Source organism: Liolophura sinensis, chromosome 8, assembly GCF_032854445.1.
Source record: "Liolophura sinensis isolate JHLJ2023 chromosome 8, CUHK_Ljap_v2, whole genome shotgun sequence".
Lineage (NCBI taxonomy): Eukaryota > Metazoa > Mollusca > Polyplacophora > Chitonida > Chitonidae > Liolophura > Liolophura sinensis.
The window spans coordinates 14,304,777-14,324,416 of record NC_088302.1 but is presented as its reverse complement, the minus strand read 5'-3'; the positions used below and the strand labels follow the sequence as shown (position 1 = coordinate 14,324,416).

At 37.4% G+C, this 19,640-nt stretch overlaps 2 protein-coding genes across 2 annotated transcripts in view; one reads left to right on the top strand and one right to left on the bottom strand.

The window, feature by feature from the left end:
* The window catches only part of LOC135473223 (band 4.1-like protein 4), a 66,156-nt gene extending 55,495 nt beyond the window's left edge, over positions 1–10,661 (bottom strand). Inside the window, exons 1-3 of the mRNA XM_064753068.1 lie at positions 10,305–10,661; positions 2,346–2,450; positions 1,454–1,496 (exon numbers count right to left, since the gene is read on the bottom strand). Coding sequence (XP_064609138.1) covers positions 1,454–1,496; positions 2,346–2,450; positions 10,305–10,442 — 286 coding nt within the window. The 5' untranslated portion in view covers positions 10,443–10,661. The remainder of the gene's footprint in view (positions 1–1,453; positions 1,497–2,345; positions 2,451–10,304) is intronic.
* Positions 10,662–10,808: 147 nt separating this feature from the next.
* LOC135473069 (small ribosomal subunit protein uS19-like) lies at positions 10,809–16,173 on the top strand. Its single transcript, XM_064752866.1, has 5 exons — positions 10,809–10,877; positions 12,286–12,389; positions 13,541–13,673; positions 14,367–14,468; positions 16,025–16,173. The coding sequence occupies exons 1-5, from the start codon at positions 10,875–10,877 to the stop codon at positions 16,136–16,138; spliced, it is 456 nt and encodes a 151-aa protein (XP_064608936.1). The 5' UTR covers positions 10,809–10,874; the 3' UTR covers positions 16,139–16,173.
* Positions 16,174–19,640: the final 3,467 nt, after the last annotated feature.

The window sequence follows — 19,640 nt, the reverse complement described above, 5'->3', positions numbered from 1 at the left end:
AGGATATATGACATGTATGATACATAACAAATACATGTATCTTCATCATACATGTACATGTCAAATTTAATCACAACTAATGTCCATGAATACATCTCACAGTACCATGGACATGAGAACATCACAATGATGTATGTATCAGATTAAACACCACTGAACACTGCCCACTGATAGTTCAATTTATTTTTCTCAAAACATTTTTGCAACCAGGTAACTTGGGTTTAAGACATCAGATTCTCTAACAGAGGTCTGAAGTGAGCCAGAGGCTATGAGACACATCACATCCATATATTTTGTTTGAAATAGCTCATTACAAGGTCTATTCAGCAAATGCATTTATAGATCTGTATATGCATTTATAGATCTGTAAATGCATTTATAGATCTGTAAATGCATTTATAGATCTGTATATGCATTTAGAATGATGAGACCTAGCAATGTGTTTGTCAAGTGGCAAAAACCTGATATGACGTCACTTGTCCCAATAAGGTCAGAAAAGGCCAAAGTACATGTAGAATCAAAATGAAAGTTTCAAATACGTTTTACTAGGTTGAAAGAATTCTACAAAAACTAAATCAAACTATTATCCACAATGGAGCTTATAGAGCAGCAAAGTTCCAACAGCATGTAAAAAACAACATAGGGATCTGTATGTATGGTATTATTTACAAATATATGTCCACATATAATAATCTCACCTTTAAATAGGGTGAGGCCTACAACTCTTGTTAAAACGGCTTAGCATTATACATTGCCATGTTGTGTTCTCATTTATAAAATAGTTCTGGTGAAGGGGATCGCACATGTATGTTCCAAAATTTTGATAGCATGATCCTGCATTTGATGAGTTAGATCATGACAAAAAGGGCAGTTTATGATTATCCAACATTACAAAATGGCATGGTTTCTAACGTGTGGGACATGTGTTTTAACCTGATGAATGAGCTTAATGTGAAAACCATATTATTTACATTCGAAGGCAGGTAATGATCAACTAATTTCATGTAATAAGAGCATCCATTAAAACAGCTCCATGGGACGCTCTGACTGCTTTTTGCAGACTACGACTGACAACAAGTGACCGCATGGGAATCTTGAAAATCCCACAGCCGTACAAGACTTGGACTAAACCAACAAATTCATGACTGATTCATTATTAAGTGGTCAATGTCCAGGTAATGGTGAGTTAGCCAGTATGATGTGGCCAATGGTCAGCAACAGCTGTGGAGTTCACACATGGCTGACCCAGTTTGAACATGTACATGTACAGTACAACAGTGATGGTATCAACATAAAACACAAAGAAAATGATAAAATGAGCCATTTTGACCATTTGTATTGCTCATTTCAGCAACTGAGAGATAAAACCTTCAAATGTGTAGGTATAATCCAACATACAATAAACACTGGTACATGGTGCATTCAAGTATGTTACAAAAACTTCTGAAATTACCTTTGATCTGTGTTGCTATGGACTTGTTTCCATCTAACCAATGCTGAAACATAAAATAGTTTATGCCATTAAATAACTGGAAGTGAATAACATTCATCGAAATTTTCAACCTTTTTGCATGTTTGCAAGGAATTAGTCTGAGCTGACTCTCAAAATTATACTTTTTGTGAAAACCCTGAAACTGGCCAATCTAAGTTTTGTCTGCAAAATCTACTGAAAGCTCATCTTTCATATGCAGAAAGGTCGAGGAATTAGGGAAGATGTCTATTTAAATGTTTACCTCAATGGCGTTAAATGCTGTGCTGCACAAGTTTTTCCCTGATTCTGTGTCCAGATCACAGTAATATGCCAAGTAACATAAACAGCAAGTAACACCTATAATCCCCCAGGTCTGAGCTATGTGCAAACTCTTTTAATCATCTCAACAGTATTTGCTAACCTACACAGTCATGTATTTATCTTATTTATTTTATTGGTGTTTTACGTTGTACCCTAGAATACTTCACTTATACGACCAGTGTAATCAAGTCACATGAAGAGGAACATGTATTGTAGATACGGTAACATGATATAAAATTTCATTATAAAAAGTGCAATGACGCACTGCGCAAAATATAACTTTTGGTGTTGAAACTTACATTTTGCCTGTAGGATATCATCTTACTTTCCAAACAAACCTCAAAACATCTTTCTAAGATCAACAGAGCTATCTGAATCAGGAAAAAAAATGAGCAACTCTTTTTGGATCATAAACCATATGTGTAAAATGTAAGTGTAAAGTGAGTTGATTTATTTATTTATTTGATTGGTGTTTTACGCCGTACTTAAGAATATTTCACGTATACGACAGCGGCCAGCATTATGATGGGCTAAAGTGAGTTGATGTGCTTACCGTTTGGTTGTACTGGTCAATGAAGCGCAGGCCAAAAAAGTCCTTCTCCACCAAGTTCAGCTGTTCAAACACCCGTTCCAGTAATGCCGAGCCTTTATGACTATGCTGAAACAACAAACAGTACAAATATATAACAAGAAAATCTGCAATACATGATACCGCATAAGTTTTAATAAATATTATTCATTGAAATTTAAATATCAGAGAGTTGAAAGACACCAATTACAAAGAGACAAGTGGGTGTCCTTAAATACATATACCTTTGTCACAAGAATATTTTCAAACTTCAATGTACGGGTATGCGATATTTTTTTCATTAATACTTAAGGAATATTTTCACTCTGAATAAAATGAAATTTTGGTGATGGTGAGAATAACAATAAAAATGATATCATTCTGAACCACCAACATTTGGCAAAACTTTTCTAGAAACCTTTATACTATGTGCTGTGCATATGTGAATTACATTTACATGTACCCTAATCCCTCAATTTTTTCACATGTGCAAAAAGCAACATTCAGTGCAAATTGATTCACCTTTACAGTTTGATGTTGGAGTCAAAACTACATTGTTTGGGTTGGCCTATTTCAAGGCTTCTGGAAAAGTATAATTTTATCAGCGTACAGAGAATGATGTCCTCCAAGTACATGTACACGTATGCTTAAATAAACATCTTGCAAACAAACAAACAAGTTAAGAATTACAGCGTATATTACATGACCATATACATGTACACATACACTTTATGTATTTACATTGACACAGTGTAAATGCATGTACATGGACATAGTGTAAATACATATACATGGACACAGTGTAAATACATACACATGGACACTGTGTAAATACATGTACATGGACAGAATACATCTATATGGACACAGTGTAAATACATATACATGGACACAGTGTAAATGCAAGTACATGGACATAGTGTAAATACATATACATGGACACAGTGTAAATACATCTACATGGACACAGTGTAAATGCAAGTACATGGACATAGTGTAAATACATATACATGGACATAGTGTAAATACATATACATGGACACAGTGTAAATGCAAGTACATGGACACACTGTAAATACATATACATGGACACAGTGTAAATACATCTACATGGGCACAGTGTAAATGCAAGTACATGGACACACTGTAAATACATATACATGGACACAATGTAAATACATATACAATGTACATGCACACAGTATACATATACATGTATCAGTAAAGTACTGAACTCAGATAACCAACTGAAGCCATTCTTTTTTTTTCTTTGGGCCGTTAATGGCTTTAAGTCATCGACTTATGTTCAAACACCAAATATTATCACTTGTAGGAATGCTTGGTTTTCATACAGCACAGAAAACCTAACTGTACACTAAGATAACAAAATGATCTCCACAGATACATGTATACACATACACCAGTGTTACATATATACTAACCCATGACATCATATACATATAACGACTTCCTGGCCTCACAATGAATGGACTACCTGCCACTACTTACATGAATACAGGTACATGTATAACTTATTAAGTAAGGCACTACAAATTACAGGTGTACACCTTATACATCTCAGGCAATCACTAATGGGGGTGGGGTGTCCAGGCTAGCACAGCGCACATTTATTAGGGTCAGAGCTTCATTCATAAACTGTTACTTATTGCTGTATATCCCTGATACCTAAGTGGTTAACTACTAAATCTTCTAATGTCTACACATTTGCAACATAACAACAAGATACATACATGTACATACACTGTACCGCCACATGTATATTTGCCAGCAGCTCATGCATCCGGAAGTTTTGGCACATAAGTATGTACATACATGTGCAACTATCTGCATAAATAATGCACATATTGTACACATACTACATGTATATGAAGTTCTAACCTGTCTGGAGAGTGGAATACAATATATCATATAAATATACATGGTAATACTACATTTATGAAGTTCCTGTCTGTTTGGATTGAAGTGATGCTGAATGCAATTACACACTGATCCAATGGCTGCAGTCATATTATACACGATTACCGCTTACTTTAACCTTACATTTGTACACAGACTGTGTTACCGGTTTAGGAAACAATGCAATAATGCATTTGAATTTTTCCACCAGGTAGTTCTTCCTTTTGGTCATCTTTTACTTGGCCTGTAAGGCTTCTGGCCTATCACAGTTTAACAACTATGTCCACTAACTTAGGCAATAACAGAACACTGTCAAAACTATCTAAATGTAGGCCTTCATACATGTAGTGAGAGTGCTGAAGGACTAGCTTCTGAATTTTCTGAGTAGCATTATAAATATGTCATAAATCATCATAATTCTTATTAAATACTGACCCAAAAATTTACAATGTGTATTTAGTTTTGTTGTTATTTAATACAATACGAGGTAAATAAAATTAATGTCATTTGTTCTCTATCAAGAAATGTGTTTCCTGTTAAAGAGACAAAGAAATTAATAATTCTTGTTTAGGAGTTAGCCTGAACTGATAGATCTGTACATGTACATGTATAAACAATGAACGATTGATAAACTTTACATATACACATGTACATGTACTGTAACTTTCATTTCGAAAGTATACATGAAGCCTGAATGCCAATGATGTACATGTAACCTGTGTAGTTTGCTAACTTCTCATTTAAGCGAAATGGCATGAGTTCGGGGTTGTCTTCCACAGTTTCACCTGTCACAGTGGCGTACCACACAGACAGGATTGTCCTGCGTCGCATTACAGTACATCACCTAAAATTTCACCAATGTTTAAGTTGTACATTTTGCCTTATTCTCAGATTTCTATTGATCTTAGAAAGGGTATTTCAGGTCTGTTCGGATGGAGGGATGATAACCCACTAGAAAATGTAATTTTTACTACTAAGAGCAGTATTTTACAACGTCCATTTGTCTCAAAATATGCACTATTTGGGTGCAAAATTTTAGGCCATTAATACCTGACTTTTGTCTCTGCATTAGCATAACCATGATTTATCCCCTGGAATGTCCAACCTGGTTTTGTTTCACAAATATCAGGTGTGTCAATGAGGGCTCTCTGAACTGTTTAACATGTTTACCACCTGACACTTTACTTGACCTGATAAAGAGCAATCAACAGTCCAGCAGTTTAGCCAAGGTGAAAAATGTATTATCATGAATATAACATATATTTGGTATATGGAAAATGGGGAAAATGAAAATCAGATACCCTTACTTCAAAAAGGCTATTAAAGTTATGCTGCCTTCACATGTATTCATCATTGACTGTTTGATATTTTGTTAACACTATTCAGTGAAAATTTGAAATCTTGGAAGTCATGATTGTGACTTCAATCCTAGAATTTCTTTTGTGTGTTTATTTGACAGTTGTTTCATGCCATAAAAAATTTTTCACTTTTGCAAGGGCAGATTATTTTATGTGCAGAAGAAAACTGAGAACCAAGGTGAACCACTGACCTGTGGCAAGTTACAGGTGAACTTTATTTAATTATATTTTAAAGGCCTTGTAAAATTACTCGCCAAACCAACTAATGCAAAAATAAAAATCAAAAACTCTTAGCTCAATAATGGGCTGCAGCCACTTTGAACAATATTGTTACCTCAATAATGTATACATTACTGTCTGATTGTCTATGACAAAACAGTCCATGCTGAAGTGAACAAAAAGGATAACAAAGCTGCCATGCAGCGCTGAGTCACCAGTAACTACATACATGTCCCTGAACACGTACATCTCATCAGATGAAAATTTCAATGTCTCCAGCAAATAAACATAAAAACTTCCCTATTCTAGCACGTTACAGGTCTACAAGACGTTCATCGAAAACTAAACACACATGGTCGACGACCTTATCAGTGTTGACAATGAGATTCTTTTTTTTTTTTCTTTTTCTAAGACAATGTACCTGTACATGTTTCTCCACATACATGTAACTCAATCTGTCAATTTCCAGAGGATACATGTACATTTGCTTAACTCTCAGCAAACATTACGCATTGAAGTGTAAGGTGTTTTTCCATGTTAAACTCTGGGTTTGCGTTGTGCTCTCTCCTATAGGCATGTACTTATCGCTGGCCACTTTCGCCAAACTTCCTCAATTCAATTCCTCCGAAACTCTCTGGCAAAACAGCATTCAGGTAATAACGTATTAAGATAACTTGATTTACAAGAGGCACAATTTTAAACATTACATTACAACAATGAACATAAGTATGTTATATACCAAATACTGTACTACTGAAAATGACAGCATAAAACACGAATAAAATCAATACAAAAAAATGAATATTATTGAACATGCACTCATTTTGTTTATTTACTAATCTGACTGTTGTTTTACTGCTATACATGTCCTCAAGAAGTTTTCACATAAACCACTGACCTTTGGCTAGTTACTGACAAACTTTCCCAAATGTGACATACACATACGCATATCATACTGGTGTAAGACAATTGGTTTTTCACAAGCATAAAACTCTGCAAATGGACACAAACAAGCATACAGCAATTTAACCACTTGTCACCTGAAGGCCCCATAAGCAGTGAGAGTGGGGAGTCTGCCTTCAAGTGAATACATGTTCATGTATCTACCTGTGCACTACAAAAAGAAATCACCAAGTTAATATGTAGACATAAACAATATGGGTTTTTCCCTCTCGTTATGAAACATCCACATGTACTGTGCAAATTTCTGAACACAGAAATATGCTTGTAGCCTCAATACATATTGATATGTGCACAGGTACACCTGTGATGAAACAGGGACTTCAATTTAGATCTACATGTACATGTACATGTGTTTCTTTACTTGATTGAGGTTTCATGCAGAGATCTACAGGTAGTGTACATTTAAATGTTAGATCCATGTTGTATTTATTTATTTATTTATTTATTTATTTATTTATTTATTTGATTGATGTTTTACGCCGTACTCAAAAATATTTCACTTATACGACGGCAGTCAGCATTATGGTGGGTGGAAACCGGGCAGAGCCCGGGGGAAACCCACAACCACCCGCAGGTTGCTGGCAGACCTTCCCACTTACGGCCGGAGAGGAAGCCAGTATGAGCTGGACTTGAACCCACAGCGACCGCATTGGTGGGAGACTCCTGGGTCATTACGCTGCGCTAGCGCTCTAACCACCAGAGCCACGGAGGCCCCGCCCATGTTGTATGATACATACATGTATATACGAGCCTACATATACATGGTATCGTAAATGCTGAATGAATGAATGAATGAATGAATAAATGAATAGAGAGTCAGTGTCTTGCCAGATCTAGTTCAGATGCGTCAAGGAGTAAATTAATTCAGCCAATATGCACCAATCCGTGTGCATGTATGTAAGGTTTAATACATGTATATTACATCTGCATACAGTATGTATTAATACACTACATTTTACTCTCCTTTCTCAGACAATGCAATTATTTTTATACACTCATCATTGTCTTAAAAGTGTATTTATAATAATATTGCTATGTGAGTATGATGAATGAGTTCATGTGTGGAGTTTTATGTGCTCAGAGTATCAATAAAAAAAAATTACTTAGAACATAAACATAAAAGACAGCTGATCATGAGCATAAATCTGATTCTACAACAACTGGATGTAAAAATAGTTACAGGTACGGTACAATGAATGATAATGGCAGAGGTTGTACACTTTAATAGCACAAATGTACATGTAGAGTTTATTTTCAAACAAAGGTCTCCAAATGACAGCAAGCTAGTTAACAGTAAAAAAACAGGCAAAAATTAATTTCGTAACTTGGATGTTTCTTTGAGCTGGTATAAAGAGAGCAGGCCCCGTTTTATCTGACCATGTGAATTCATCAAACTAAAGAAAAATATTTCTAACTTCTGTCTAAATTTTCTTTCAGATTTCCTGATTAGTGAGAGCCCTTTAACCACCTGATTTGGGGATTTCTTTCTGATCCTGTCATTAAAACATTCAATTTGACCACTGGCATATTTTCACAACTAATATTACATGTTACACGTACATATACATAAAAGAGAAAGAGATAATGACTGCTTTTAGTCGCTGCCGCTAAGAAGTTGGTGAGGATGAACACTAACAAGATCTTCCTTGTGGATATTCAATTTCTTGGTTTATTAGCAGGACGTATTTTGATGTAGATACTAACACCATTACCAATGGAGTGACATCACTTGTGCTGTGTATGGATAAACTCACATCCTGATAGTGTAAAAATAAGGATTTTCTTAACTTTTCTAAGCAATATACACGTACCTGTAAAGTCAGAATTATATAATATATATAAAGGTTGTAAAGTTGACCATCATTAATAATAAAACTGTAAAGTTAGGATTATATAATATATATAAAGGTTGCAAAGTTGACCAACATTAATAAAAAAATTAATATGTTAAATAAATTTATCTGAGGTGTACATCTTCATGTAAATAAATTATAAATGTAAACAGTGAAACCTGTATGCATAAATCAAACAGCACGTACAGTCTTACACACAGGTTTCATTATATTAAAGGTAGTGCTATGTTACTTTTTATTTAGAACATTACCTCAGAATTCCAGAGCCTACTATCCTTAATAACAGCCTTAACCTGGACTTCTTAAACCTGTTTTCCAGAGACAGGTGTGCACATATACTTCATAATACTATGTATACATACCAAAGACATACCTGCGTAACAGTCTAAACAGTGGAGGTGCACAGGATTCACCTGCACAAAACTTCATTATTTAAATTTTTCGACCATTTCTTTAGACTAGCATCAACCTAAAATGTTACGTACACATGTATATGCATTTAGCAGACTGGTTTCCTCAATTATTTGTCATGTAAAGCATGATGAAAGACTATACAAACACGTAACAATCAGACAATACACTTTAAAGTCTAAAACAACTGGACAACTAACATTGGCGGTTTCTGCTATTGTTCTTGCACATGACAAAAAAAAACTGTTAGAATAAAACAGAAATATGGAAATGGACAATGCAGTAACCATACATATACATGTAGTTTGCATCTCTCAAAACTATGTCTTGTCTCATGTTGTCCATGTCTACATGTAAAGTAATCATGTGACATCAGCATGATAGCTGCAGTAATCCTTCCTGACCTGCAGTATAACAACTATAAAGGCAGAGTTTAGAAAAGTCAGATTGGCTCAGGCTTAACATGTATTTCATCTCACAATTTCACACAGGTACACAACATTCCATATGAAGATGTTATATGTTAGAACTTTTAAACACTTAACTACAGGAATGTTAAGTACAGTTGTACCCTGTTAAATAATTATAGTACTCACTTTAGTGCTCATCTTTTCGTGTGAATTTTCGTAAGACAAAAATAAGTTCACAGAGTGAAAGCATATGTTCAAGAAGTATAATAGCTGTGATACTAAAACAAAGTTGATGACAAAACAAAACACCAGCGTGAATGTAACTCAAGATAATTAGACCTTTTTCAGTTATATGCAACACTTTAAACCTTTTCTACTTTACTCCTTTCACACCAGTGCTGCATATGCTTAATGCTTTATTTTATTTGTTTGAGGCCAGGCTTTAAGTGGCTCTTATTATAAGCACGTTTTGACACCAACAATTCACGACCACTCAGTGTTAGGCACAGTGCTAGTTAGTGCAGGCACTATCCTGTAATTGCACAAAGGCCAAGTGATAAGATGACAATGGCATCACAGCTGGCAGTCGAGCGGTTTAGGCAGTCATGCTGTCTTGCTTGGGGCATAATCCTACGCTTATCTGATGCTGTTGCCTAGCGTATATTAGGCACAGACCCACGGGCCGTCGTACCTAACGCCTAGCGATAAAGTCACCAACATCTCATACGATACAACTGCAACGTACGTGTACAAGTGTCCCACTCAGGCAACAGACATGCAGTTATTAAATGAGACTCAAAATACAATAATTACCTTCAGATGCACAGTAAGTTCTGTGTCATCTAGCAGCAGGACTTGATTCTTGGGGTCATTGGTGTTTTCCGGGGTCTTCCCTCTATCTTTTTCCCCTCGAAGAAACTTTGGTAGAAGTTTAGAAATACGGAATGACATTTCTCACACGGCCCCACGAGTGGCGTCAGTTGTCACTCCCGAAGTCATTCAACCGATCAAAAATTTACAGCAGTGCCAGAGGAAACAGTGCCCTTCCCTGGGCTTTCAATGATCCTTAAACTAACTGGCATGCTACTTTTAGACTTTCTACATTGTTTCTTTCCCAACAACTTTTTACCTTTGCACTAGAAAAAGTCCGACACAACCTCTGCTACCGTAATCCTTATGAACAGACTGCTCCCAATGCTGTTCTCTGCGAATCGACTGTTGACGGGTAAAACGTGATTAGACGTAAAATAAAATACCACTATACCAAAACAGCCGCATATTGGAGAATGACTACGATACGCACGGAGTCATGGGAAATATAATTCGCTTTCCGGTCATCCGGGGACTCTAACTTCCTTTTGGTTCGCAGCAAGTACGGTCAACATGGTGGGTTTACATACTAGTGTCAGCAATCGGTCAAAATCGGAATCAATCCACAAGATCAGACAACAGTTTAGACAATAAAATGTCGAAATAAGATCCTTGTTAGAGAAACATTAGTACTTGTCTGTCTTATAGACAAGAAGAGATACATACCGTTGTGAAAAGTGCAACTCGTCATGAGATTGTCTAAGTATGCATCTACACGTTCATAGCAGACAGTGTACATTGTCTAGCCAAAGTACTGCTAAAAGTCAGAGAATACGTACCCTGAAAGAAAATCAGTGTAGACTTCAGTTATGTTTTGTATTAGCTTTTCTATACATGTTTTCATTATATTCATTATGAGTCTGCATCAATCGGATCAGATCTGTATTCTGTAAAACAACAACATACATGCAGTATGTACGTTTATATTTCACAACTGCGTGAAAGCCGCTTATTTTCACGTTTCGTTATGGAGAGCTATCGCATGGCGCGTTAGGTTAGGATTTGTCTCTTTTTAAAAAAATGCTGGCTAACCAAAAAGCTGGTCCCTCTATGAATTTGTGTCTTTCTACCACAGGACATCAACCTGAGCTTAATACGACCTATGAGAGATACGAGTTCTCAGGAATTCCACGTGGGGTTACTCGCACATGTGCTGGGAGTTGGGGATAGGAAACGCAACTACACCCTGCGCTCGTTCGTAAAGGCTGTGTACCACCAGGGTTCTAGCCCCAACTTCCTGTATATGTGCGAGCACCTCCACACGGAATTCCCAAGAACTTGTATATCTCCTAGGCCCTATATCTTGCCAATACTGCACAACTTGAAGCAAAATATGAAATAATGTTGGTATGTTATTGACCATGTTGGAGCCCTTTCAGTTTCCATTCAGTGATGAACTAGTGTCCATACAAGGCATTTCTTTGCACCATGCGACCCAAAACACAACGATTTAGTGGTTGTTCATATTGCACCTATGTGCTAGAATGACAGTCCGTTGTATGTATTTGGTCTTCATTATTAGATCTGTACAATAAGGAGTCGAAATGATATTCTGTACAGCTGTCCCAGACAGGGAAACTCCCTAAGTTAATCGGTGATAACAAATGTTGCATGTCTCTGTTTTAGCGCCCTCTTAAAATTTAAGAAAACACCGAAATAAATCAACATGTTATATTTATTCTTAGAATTTGATAATTTTATGACCAGTTTTGTAGTTTTGAGAAAGAATCGTTATGTGTAATGCCAGAACAGATATGTAAAGGTGAAGTCATTTCTGGAAAAGAAAATTACATGTGAATGGTGGTTAAGTATGACGTTAAACCCCAAGCATAAATACATGTGAATGGTGAGGAAAAGTATATATCTCAGCTCTTGACTGTGGTCTGAAATTGGAATGTAATGTGTGAATTGATGCTTGTTTCAGTCCACTGAAACTGATCAGGAGTTGGCGGAGAAGAAGAAGAGGCGTGCCTTCCGGAAGTACATGTACCGGGGGGTCGACCTCGACCAGTTGTTAGACATGTCCAGGTAAGGAAGAACGAGATCTTGATTTTAGATCTTGGTCACATTTTCGTGTTAACACTTTTATCAACTACATTTAGGTAAAAAAGTCATGAGACATTTCTGCAGACACTATAATCATGATGATTCTCTACCAGAGTCTAAATGGATTCTGACAGGTTTGCTTTGTGGACATTCACCAGAATCTCAGTCAAATCTAGTACCACAGACTGAAAATATGCAGTTACTCCAAGGGTTAATACATGGTATGTAAAATCAAACAGTTTGGGGGATTTGGGGTGACATAAATATCACTGTACAGGGGTAGAAATAAACCCCACAAATCTAAAGGCCAGCAGGGCCAGTTGACTTAGAAATCAACTGGCCGTTTCCCAAGTTTTTAAGGCCCTGGTTTCATGATAGATAAAAGCACCACGCCAGTAAAGTGTTAACATCGTCGAGTGTTATTATCGTTGTTCAAAGAATTACAGAATTACTGGTTGCTGATGGCATGAACAATTTTTTTGAAGGAGGTTATGGCACTAGGGATTTGTTACCAAGAAATGAGCTGTGAACTTTTAATATTGGGGCCAGCGATCCTTGCATTGGTCCTATTAGTGAAATATAAACCATCCTTAGACCAAAACTTGCATCATCAGATGTAAGCTATAGTAGATTGAGCTGCTGACATTTGTAATGGATTTGCTACATTGCTGTGACATTTTATATGTGATATATATATATATATATATGTGTGGAGATGTATTTTTGGAAACTCACTGACCAGATTAACAGTGATTTAGTTGTTAATATGTTTTGTGTTATTTACAGCCTGTATTTTTTGGATAAAACTGCATACAACTTCACATGATATTGTTTTTTGGAACAAGCGTCCCCTGAGCAAAAATATATAACATTGCAGCATAGGAAATATTAAGTTTTAACTCAGGAGTCATTGATATTGCCGATTCCCAGTTGGGCTCCTTGTGATACAAGGTTCAGTGGGATTAATCAAATTTTCACAGAACCAACACAGACCTCCAAGAATATTTGGCTTCTAACATGCTTTTGCTTCAGCATCTGTACTGTAACATGTTGTACATCATATTGCTGCACTGAAGCCATTTTGGTCATGTGAATGCAGACTCTATTACAAAAGCTGTATTTCATTATTTCAGCGAACAGTTGATGGAGCTTTTCCATTGTCGTGCTCGCCGCCGTTTCTCACGTGGCTTGAAGAGGAAACCCATGGCTTTGATTAAACGTTTACGGAAAGCCAAGAAGGAGGCCGGCCCACTTGACAAACCAGAGGTAACTAAGACAGCAAATCACCAGAATTTAGCTTCTTGTCTGTATGGATCCTCCTAAAATGTGCATTGTATGTTGAAGTTTGTGACTTTTTTAGTACAATATTCAAGTTGCAAGAGCATGTGCAGTTTGTAATTCAGCCACATTATAGTTGTGCAGTGTTAATGTTGATAACAGTTCTCACCAGCATCTACTTACAAGGGAAGAGTTTGTTAGTACACCTGAAACCATGAAGTAAATGTATTTAAAATAAGAGCAACAGAAGAATTTTTAAATGAACTGCTGGTCAACAGCAAGTAGATAAGAAGACGAGCTAACCATTTATTGGAAACCAATGGCTTAGATCCACAGATCCTAGACCAACAAGGTTGCAGGCTTGGATCTATGCACATACGAGAGAAGTGTCCGATATCTAGAGCTGGTGTGGTTTCAGTCAGTTTCCTCCACCTGCAAACCGAATTGGATTTAATTAGAATTGAACCGATGCATATTCTAGATGTGGAGTGCAGCATCAATTCTGGAGACTTGAGTTTCCTCCACCCATAAACTAGACTGCTATCACATCAATGACAAATTCCTGAGTTCAACATTAAACAAAAGAAAACAGTCAAATAAATTACTATACTATGGTGTAAAGCTTGTAAATGTGTGAACTGCCAGCCAGGTGTAAATGTGACTTGTCTGACTTCCCCTCAGGTGGTGAAGACCCATCTGCGGGACATGGTGATTGTCCCTGAGATGATTGGTAGCATGGTGGGAGTTTACAATGGGAAGACTTTCAACCAGGTGGAAATCAAGGTAATGACCACAGATTGGTGCACTTGCTTGTTTGTTCCTGGTTTACTTTAATCAGCACGTAAGCTTGAAATGTACAAACACAAGTGAACAGCAAAGTGACAACTTGTTTTTCTGATTAAAATATCCCATTTCCATTTGCTGGATCAAAATTTGTATGAATCTCCATGAAATCACGTAAATGTAATTTTTTGCTTGAAATGAAGTGTTTTAACTTCAATGAATGAACAATTAAGGTAGTATGTTCAGATAAGAACTGTTTTACTCAAACCATTAGTTGGTTCCTGCAGTGGTGACAAGAAACAGGAATTTGGCATGGATCAAGGGGGATAACTGTCTTACAGAAAAAAAATTCAGCTTGTGTCATTCCTGCTGGACACTTATCAGTTATTAACTTGATAGGAAGTGTATTGGAACTGAAAGAAACAAGCATTGAGTAGCTGTTGTGGCTTGAATTCCTGTTCAAATAATAAAGTACTATAAATGACATGCAAAGTTTTCGGACATTGTATGGTTTTTTTTTTTCCTCCACAATTCTTTCAGAATAATGTAGAAATTGAAAATGTGTTCTTGGACAACACAATTGAGCCACTACTGAAGTAGACAACCTTGTGAGGTTCTTAGATCCTATTCAAAATCCAGCCTCTCAATTTTTAGGGCTGACTTTGTGAGCTCAAGGCTGTCTGATATCATTTAAATACCAAAAACATAAAAAAAAGTCTCATGCGATAGTGTTACTTTGTATTACCTGAAAGAGGTCTTCACATTATACGGCCATATAGTAATGTATAAGGCCACTGTGGTCCCTCATGGCCCATTAACATGTATTATTTCAGGCAGAATACAAATACATGCAGGATTGGTATTTTTTAACAGAATTTTCTTCAAATTTCCATACATTTTGTTTGAAATTGATAATTAATAATAATCAGTCTCAGCGGCACTGTTGTCATGAGCTGGGCCATGAGAAACTGAGAATGAATCAAGAGTGGCCTCTGTATCAGTATCAGCTGATTACTTTTGACGTCGTATGCTACTACAGTTCTGTATGAAAACCATGTTTCTGTAATTCTCCATGAAAACACTGCTTCAGTAATTCTCAGTGTGTAATGCATGTGTAATTCTCTGAAAACCCCTGCATCTGTAATTATCAGTGAAAACTCCTGCATGTGTTATCAGTGTAAACTCTGTCTGTAAATAGTCCATGAAAAGCATGTATCTCTGAATTCTCAGTAAAAACCTAGCATTTGTAATTCTCAGTGATAGCCCCTGTATCTGTAAATTGTCAGTGAAAGCCCTGTATCTGTGAATTCTCAGTGAAAGCCCTGTATCGGTAAATTGTCAGTGAAAACCCAGCATCTGTAATTCTCAGTGAAAACCCAGCATCTGTAATTCTCGATGAAACCCCAGCATCTGTAATTCTCAGTGAAAACCCAGCATCTGTAATTCTCAGTGAAAACCCAGCATCTGTAATTCTCGATGAAACCCCAGCATCTGTAATTCTCACTGAAAACCCAGCATCTGTAATTCTCACTGAAAACCCTGTTTCGCTGTTTCAGCCCGAGATGATTGGCCATTACTTGGGAGAGTTCAGCATCACATACAAACCTGTCAAGCACGGTCGCCCGGGTATTGGAGCCACCCACTCCTCCAGATTCATCCCTCTCAAATAGACAATTACACATGTAAATAAAGTGGCCGAAACAAACTCGGTGTGTTGTAGTTTTTTTGTGTTTGTGATATCTCTTGATGTATGTGAAAGGCAGCACCTTCAGCTGAAGTAGTATAAAAAGTACCCCTTGGCGCTGTGTTCTTCCACCATGATTTCAGCAAGATTTCTCACATTAAGCCAGATTCTTGCAGTGTCACCTGCCATATAGACTGGTCAAATGAAAATAAGACATTTGTTAATGAGCTGTGCTCACATAATGCAGTCTGTTGAAATCTGTAATGTTGCAAGTCGTGTGAAATAGTGCTTGCCCTATGTTTATTTGACTTCGATACAACTTATATTCATGTACATTATTTTCTGAAAAGGAAAGGTAATCTAAGGTGCATTTCATGTTATCTGATATAGTGCTATATAATTGTGAATATATGTACGTTCAGGGGAGAGAACTCTAATGGGCAAGTCGGTTTAGAAAAGCAGCATCTTGAGCACACCTATAAAGTTAGACGTCAACACGAAATAATGGGTGCCGTGGTCCGATTTGAAAATATAATCGGAGTAATAGCGAGGTCCGAGTTGGATACGCGAGATACACAAATATGCCCGGAGTACTTCATGCACGTAGAGATCAGCAAAATATGATCATTTTCGTTTTGTGTTTTACGCGAACCTCGAAAGAAGGGCTTGGGTGGCTTACTCTCAAACCATGAAGACCAATACCAGATAGTAGATTATAAGATGTTAGGCTTGAAATAGATAACTTATATCAAAGTTCTTGAAACTATCACCCCATCCCGTGATACACACCCAAACCCCGCCCTGTCCCGCCCCACATACCCACACAAACGTTTTTGTCGAAAACCCAAGATTTCTTCGCTGATTGCATGAGCTCTACTGAGAAAACACTGTACCGTTGAAAGTCCTTAATGTAGCACACGCGTTCTAGACCAGTGACGTATAAAGAATTGCAATCATTACATTTTCTGTTTACCCAAATCTGTTTAATCAATGGTGCTAACCTGCAAGATAGCCTTTTCGTGTCTACATGTACGTGCACAAGTAAAGTACATTATACGTGGATAGTCTGAATAAAACCCCAGTTGAGGTAAATTGCCAAAAGCTGGATTTCACCGGGTTTTGGTGTAAGCATTTACCAACTACCCCATTGTCATCGCTGCTCTGGTTTTGCTCTATGTACTGTAGTCTTTTTTGTATTATGTAAAGTGTTCTTCGATGTCACTATGGGCCGCTTTCTGCCTCAGACGGGCCAGTCGTAACTCTTCCATTTGCAAGGGCAAGGGGCCTTAAAGAGGGAGAAAGCATAACAATGACTGTTGAGATGAAAGAGTGCGAAAAGTTATTCCTAAATGTGGTCTGCAATATTTTTCCCTAAGGAGAAAAAGACACTTGAAAATAATTTTTGTATGGTGGGTTTTCGGGACCACCATTGGTATTTATAGTATGTTTAAGAATGTCATAAATGAGGATGTAACACACGTGTAATAAATATTTCTGAGATGTTTGCAGTTGAACGTTTCCTTGTATTCCGAATTTGAAGGTCTATATACAAATTAAAATAAAATATAAGAATGTAAAGGTTTTCGTGCTTGGCATTGCTCTTTCACATTCAAGCTAAGGGTGAATTTAGGCTGCGTTTGCGCCGACGGAGATGACACCTGTTTGATGACACGCTGTTGAGTGAAATCAGTGTGAAAGTCCTCAGCTGGATGTTTGTGAAGGAACAGCGACTAAATGCACCTGCACATTGGGTTAAATCAGGCTGAAAATTTACCTTACAGTCAAAATTAAAAGGCTGTGCGTTGATAATGGGTCACATTTAGCGAAGGTAAATTTACTATTGTTCCCTTGTAATACTCGATCACTACATACCAGTTTGTCCACAAAACGTCACGGGGCCTCCGTGGCCGTGGTAATTAGCGCGTCAGCGCGGCACATTTACCCTGGAGCATCTCATCAATGCGGATGTTTTAGGTTCAAGTCCACCTTATGCTGGCTTCCTATCCGGTTATACTTGGTAAGGTCTGTCAACAATCTGCGGATAGTCGTGGGTTTCACCCGCGCTCTACACACTTTCGTCCCAACACAATGCTGGTGGCCGTCGTATAATTAAAATATTCTTGAGTACGGCGTAAAACACCAGTCAAATAAATAAATAAAATAGAAAACGTCCTCCTATAAAATCTATAAGCAACACACTATACACAACTTAGGTCCCAGTTACTGGAGGCCGGAAGGTTTTGGATTAGGCATGCAGAGAAAATTTCTATATAGTATTGTGAACTACTTATTCTTGACTTGCAAAGCACATGAAGATCAAGGAGATATTCAAGGCCCTTGTTCACAAATAACTTTTCTTACTAGATCGTTATTTGAAGCTTCGGACTTTAATAACTGATATACATGTATTTATTAATTTATTTCTTGTTCACCGCTGTTTTTAGGGGTAGTATCTAAAAAATAGTTCTGAATTTATTGAGCTCAGCATTTACACACATGTAGAGCAAATTGTCATTTATGCAATGGCAGTCAGTTTCATGTGTGGAAGAAACCTGAATGACCAGGGTAAACTGTAAGGCCTACCTCTGGCCAGTTACTGACGAAATTTCCCACATATATGATGTACAGGTGTGCACAATATGTATCACTCACTCACTCACTCCCACATATATGATGTAGGCTACAGGTGTGCACACTATGTATCACTCACTCACTCCCACATATACGATGTACAGGTGTGCACACTATAGTGATGAATTTATTTATTTGATTGGTGTTTTACGCCGTACTCAAGAATATTTCACTTATACGACGGCGGCCAGCATTATGGTGGGTGGAAACCGGGCAGAGCCCTGGGGAAACCCACGACCATCCGCAGGTTGGTGGCAGACCTTCCCACTTACGGCCGGACAGGAAGCTAGCATTGTGGTGGACTTGAACTCACAGCTACCGCGTTGGTGAGAGACTCCTGGGTCATTGCGCTGGGCTAGCGCGCTAACCAACGGAGCCACGGAGGCCCCCGACACCCTTTAATTAACTATATACTTGTACATGCTGTTACTTGTTTAACTATTGTCATGTGTTTGTCAAAGGTATTCATGTGTTTAACTAATGTAGTCATGTGTTTATCCAGCATAGTTATGTGTTTATTATTATTATCCTGAGTCATTACGCTGCGCTAGCTATAGTGATGAAGGACCAGTGGTTGTTAGACAGTACGCAAACGGCCACATGAGCCTCACTGACCGATGATTGTCACCAAGACACAGCAAACGGTGAGCGGGCGAAAATTGAAACTGGATATAATGACAGAAACTGTTCACGGTACATCTTGCAGTTTCAGTTTTTACTCACATTTACAATTCAAAGAAGACGCCAAGCTGCAAATTTAAATTTAAATTGCATCGTTTAAGAGCACAATATTTGAGTATGCATGCATGGCGTCAAGTAACAACATTCAAGTAGTTGAATAACTAAACATTTAAATT

What these genes read in the sequence shown, in the direction of transcription:
- LOC135473069 (XM_064752866.1), top strand. An exon ending in CAGTTGTTAGACATGTCCAG is followed by an intron (nt 12,390 to 13,540) that starts GTAAGGAAGAAC and finishes TCATTATTTCAG; the next exon opens with CGAACAGTTGATGGAGCTTT. An exon ending in GCCCACTTGACAAACCAGAG is followed by an intron (nt 13,674 to 14,366) that starts GTAACTAAGACA and finishes ACTTCCCCTCAG; the next exon opens with GTGGTGAAGACCCATCTGCG.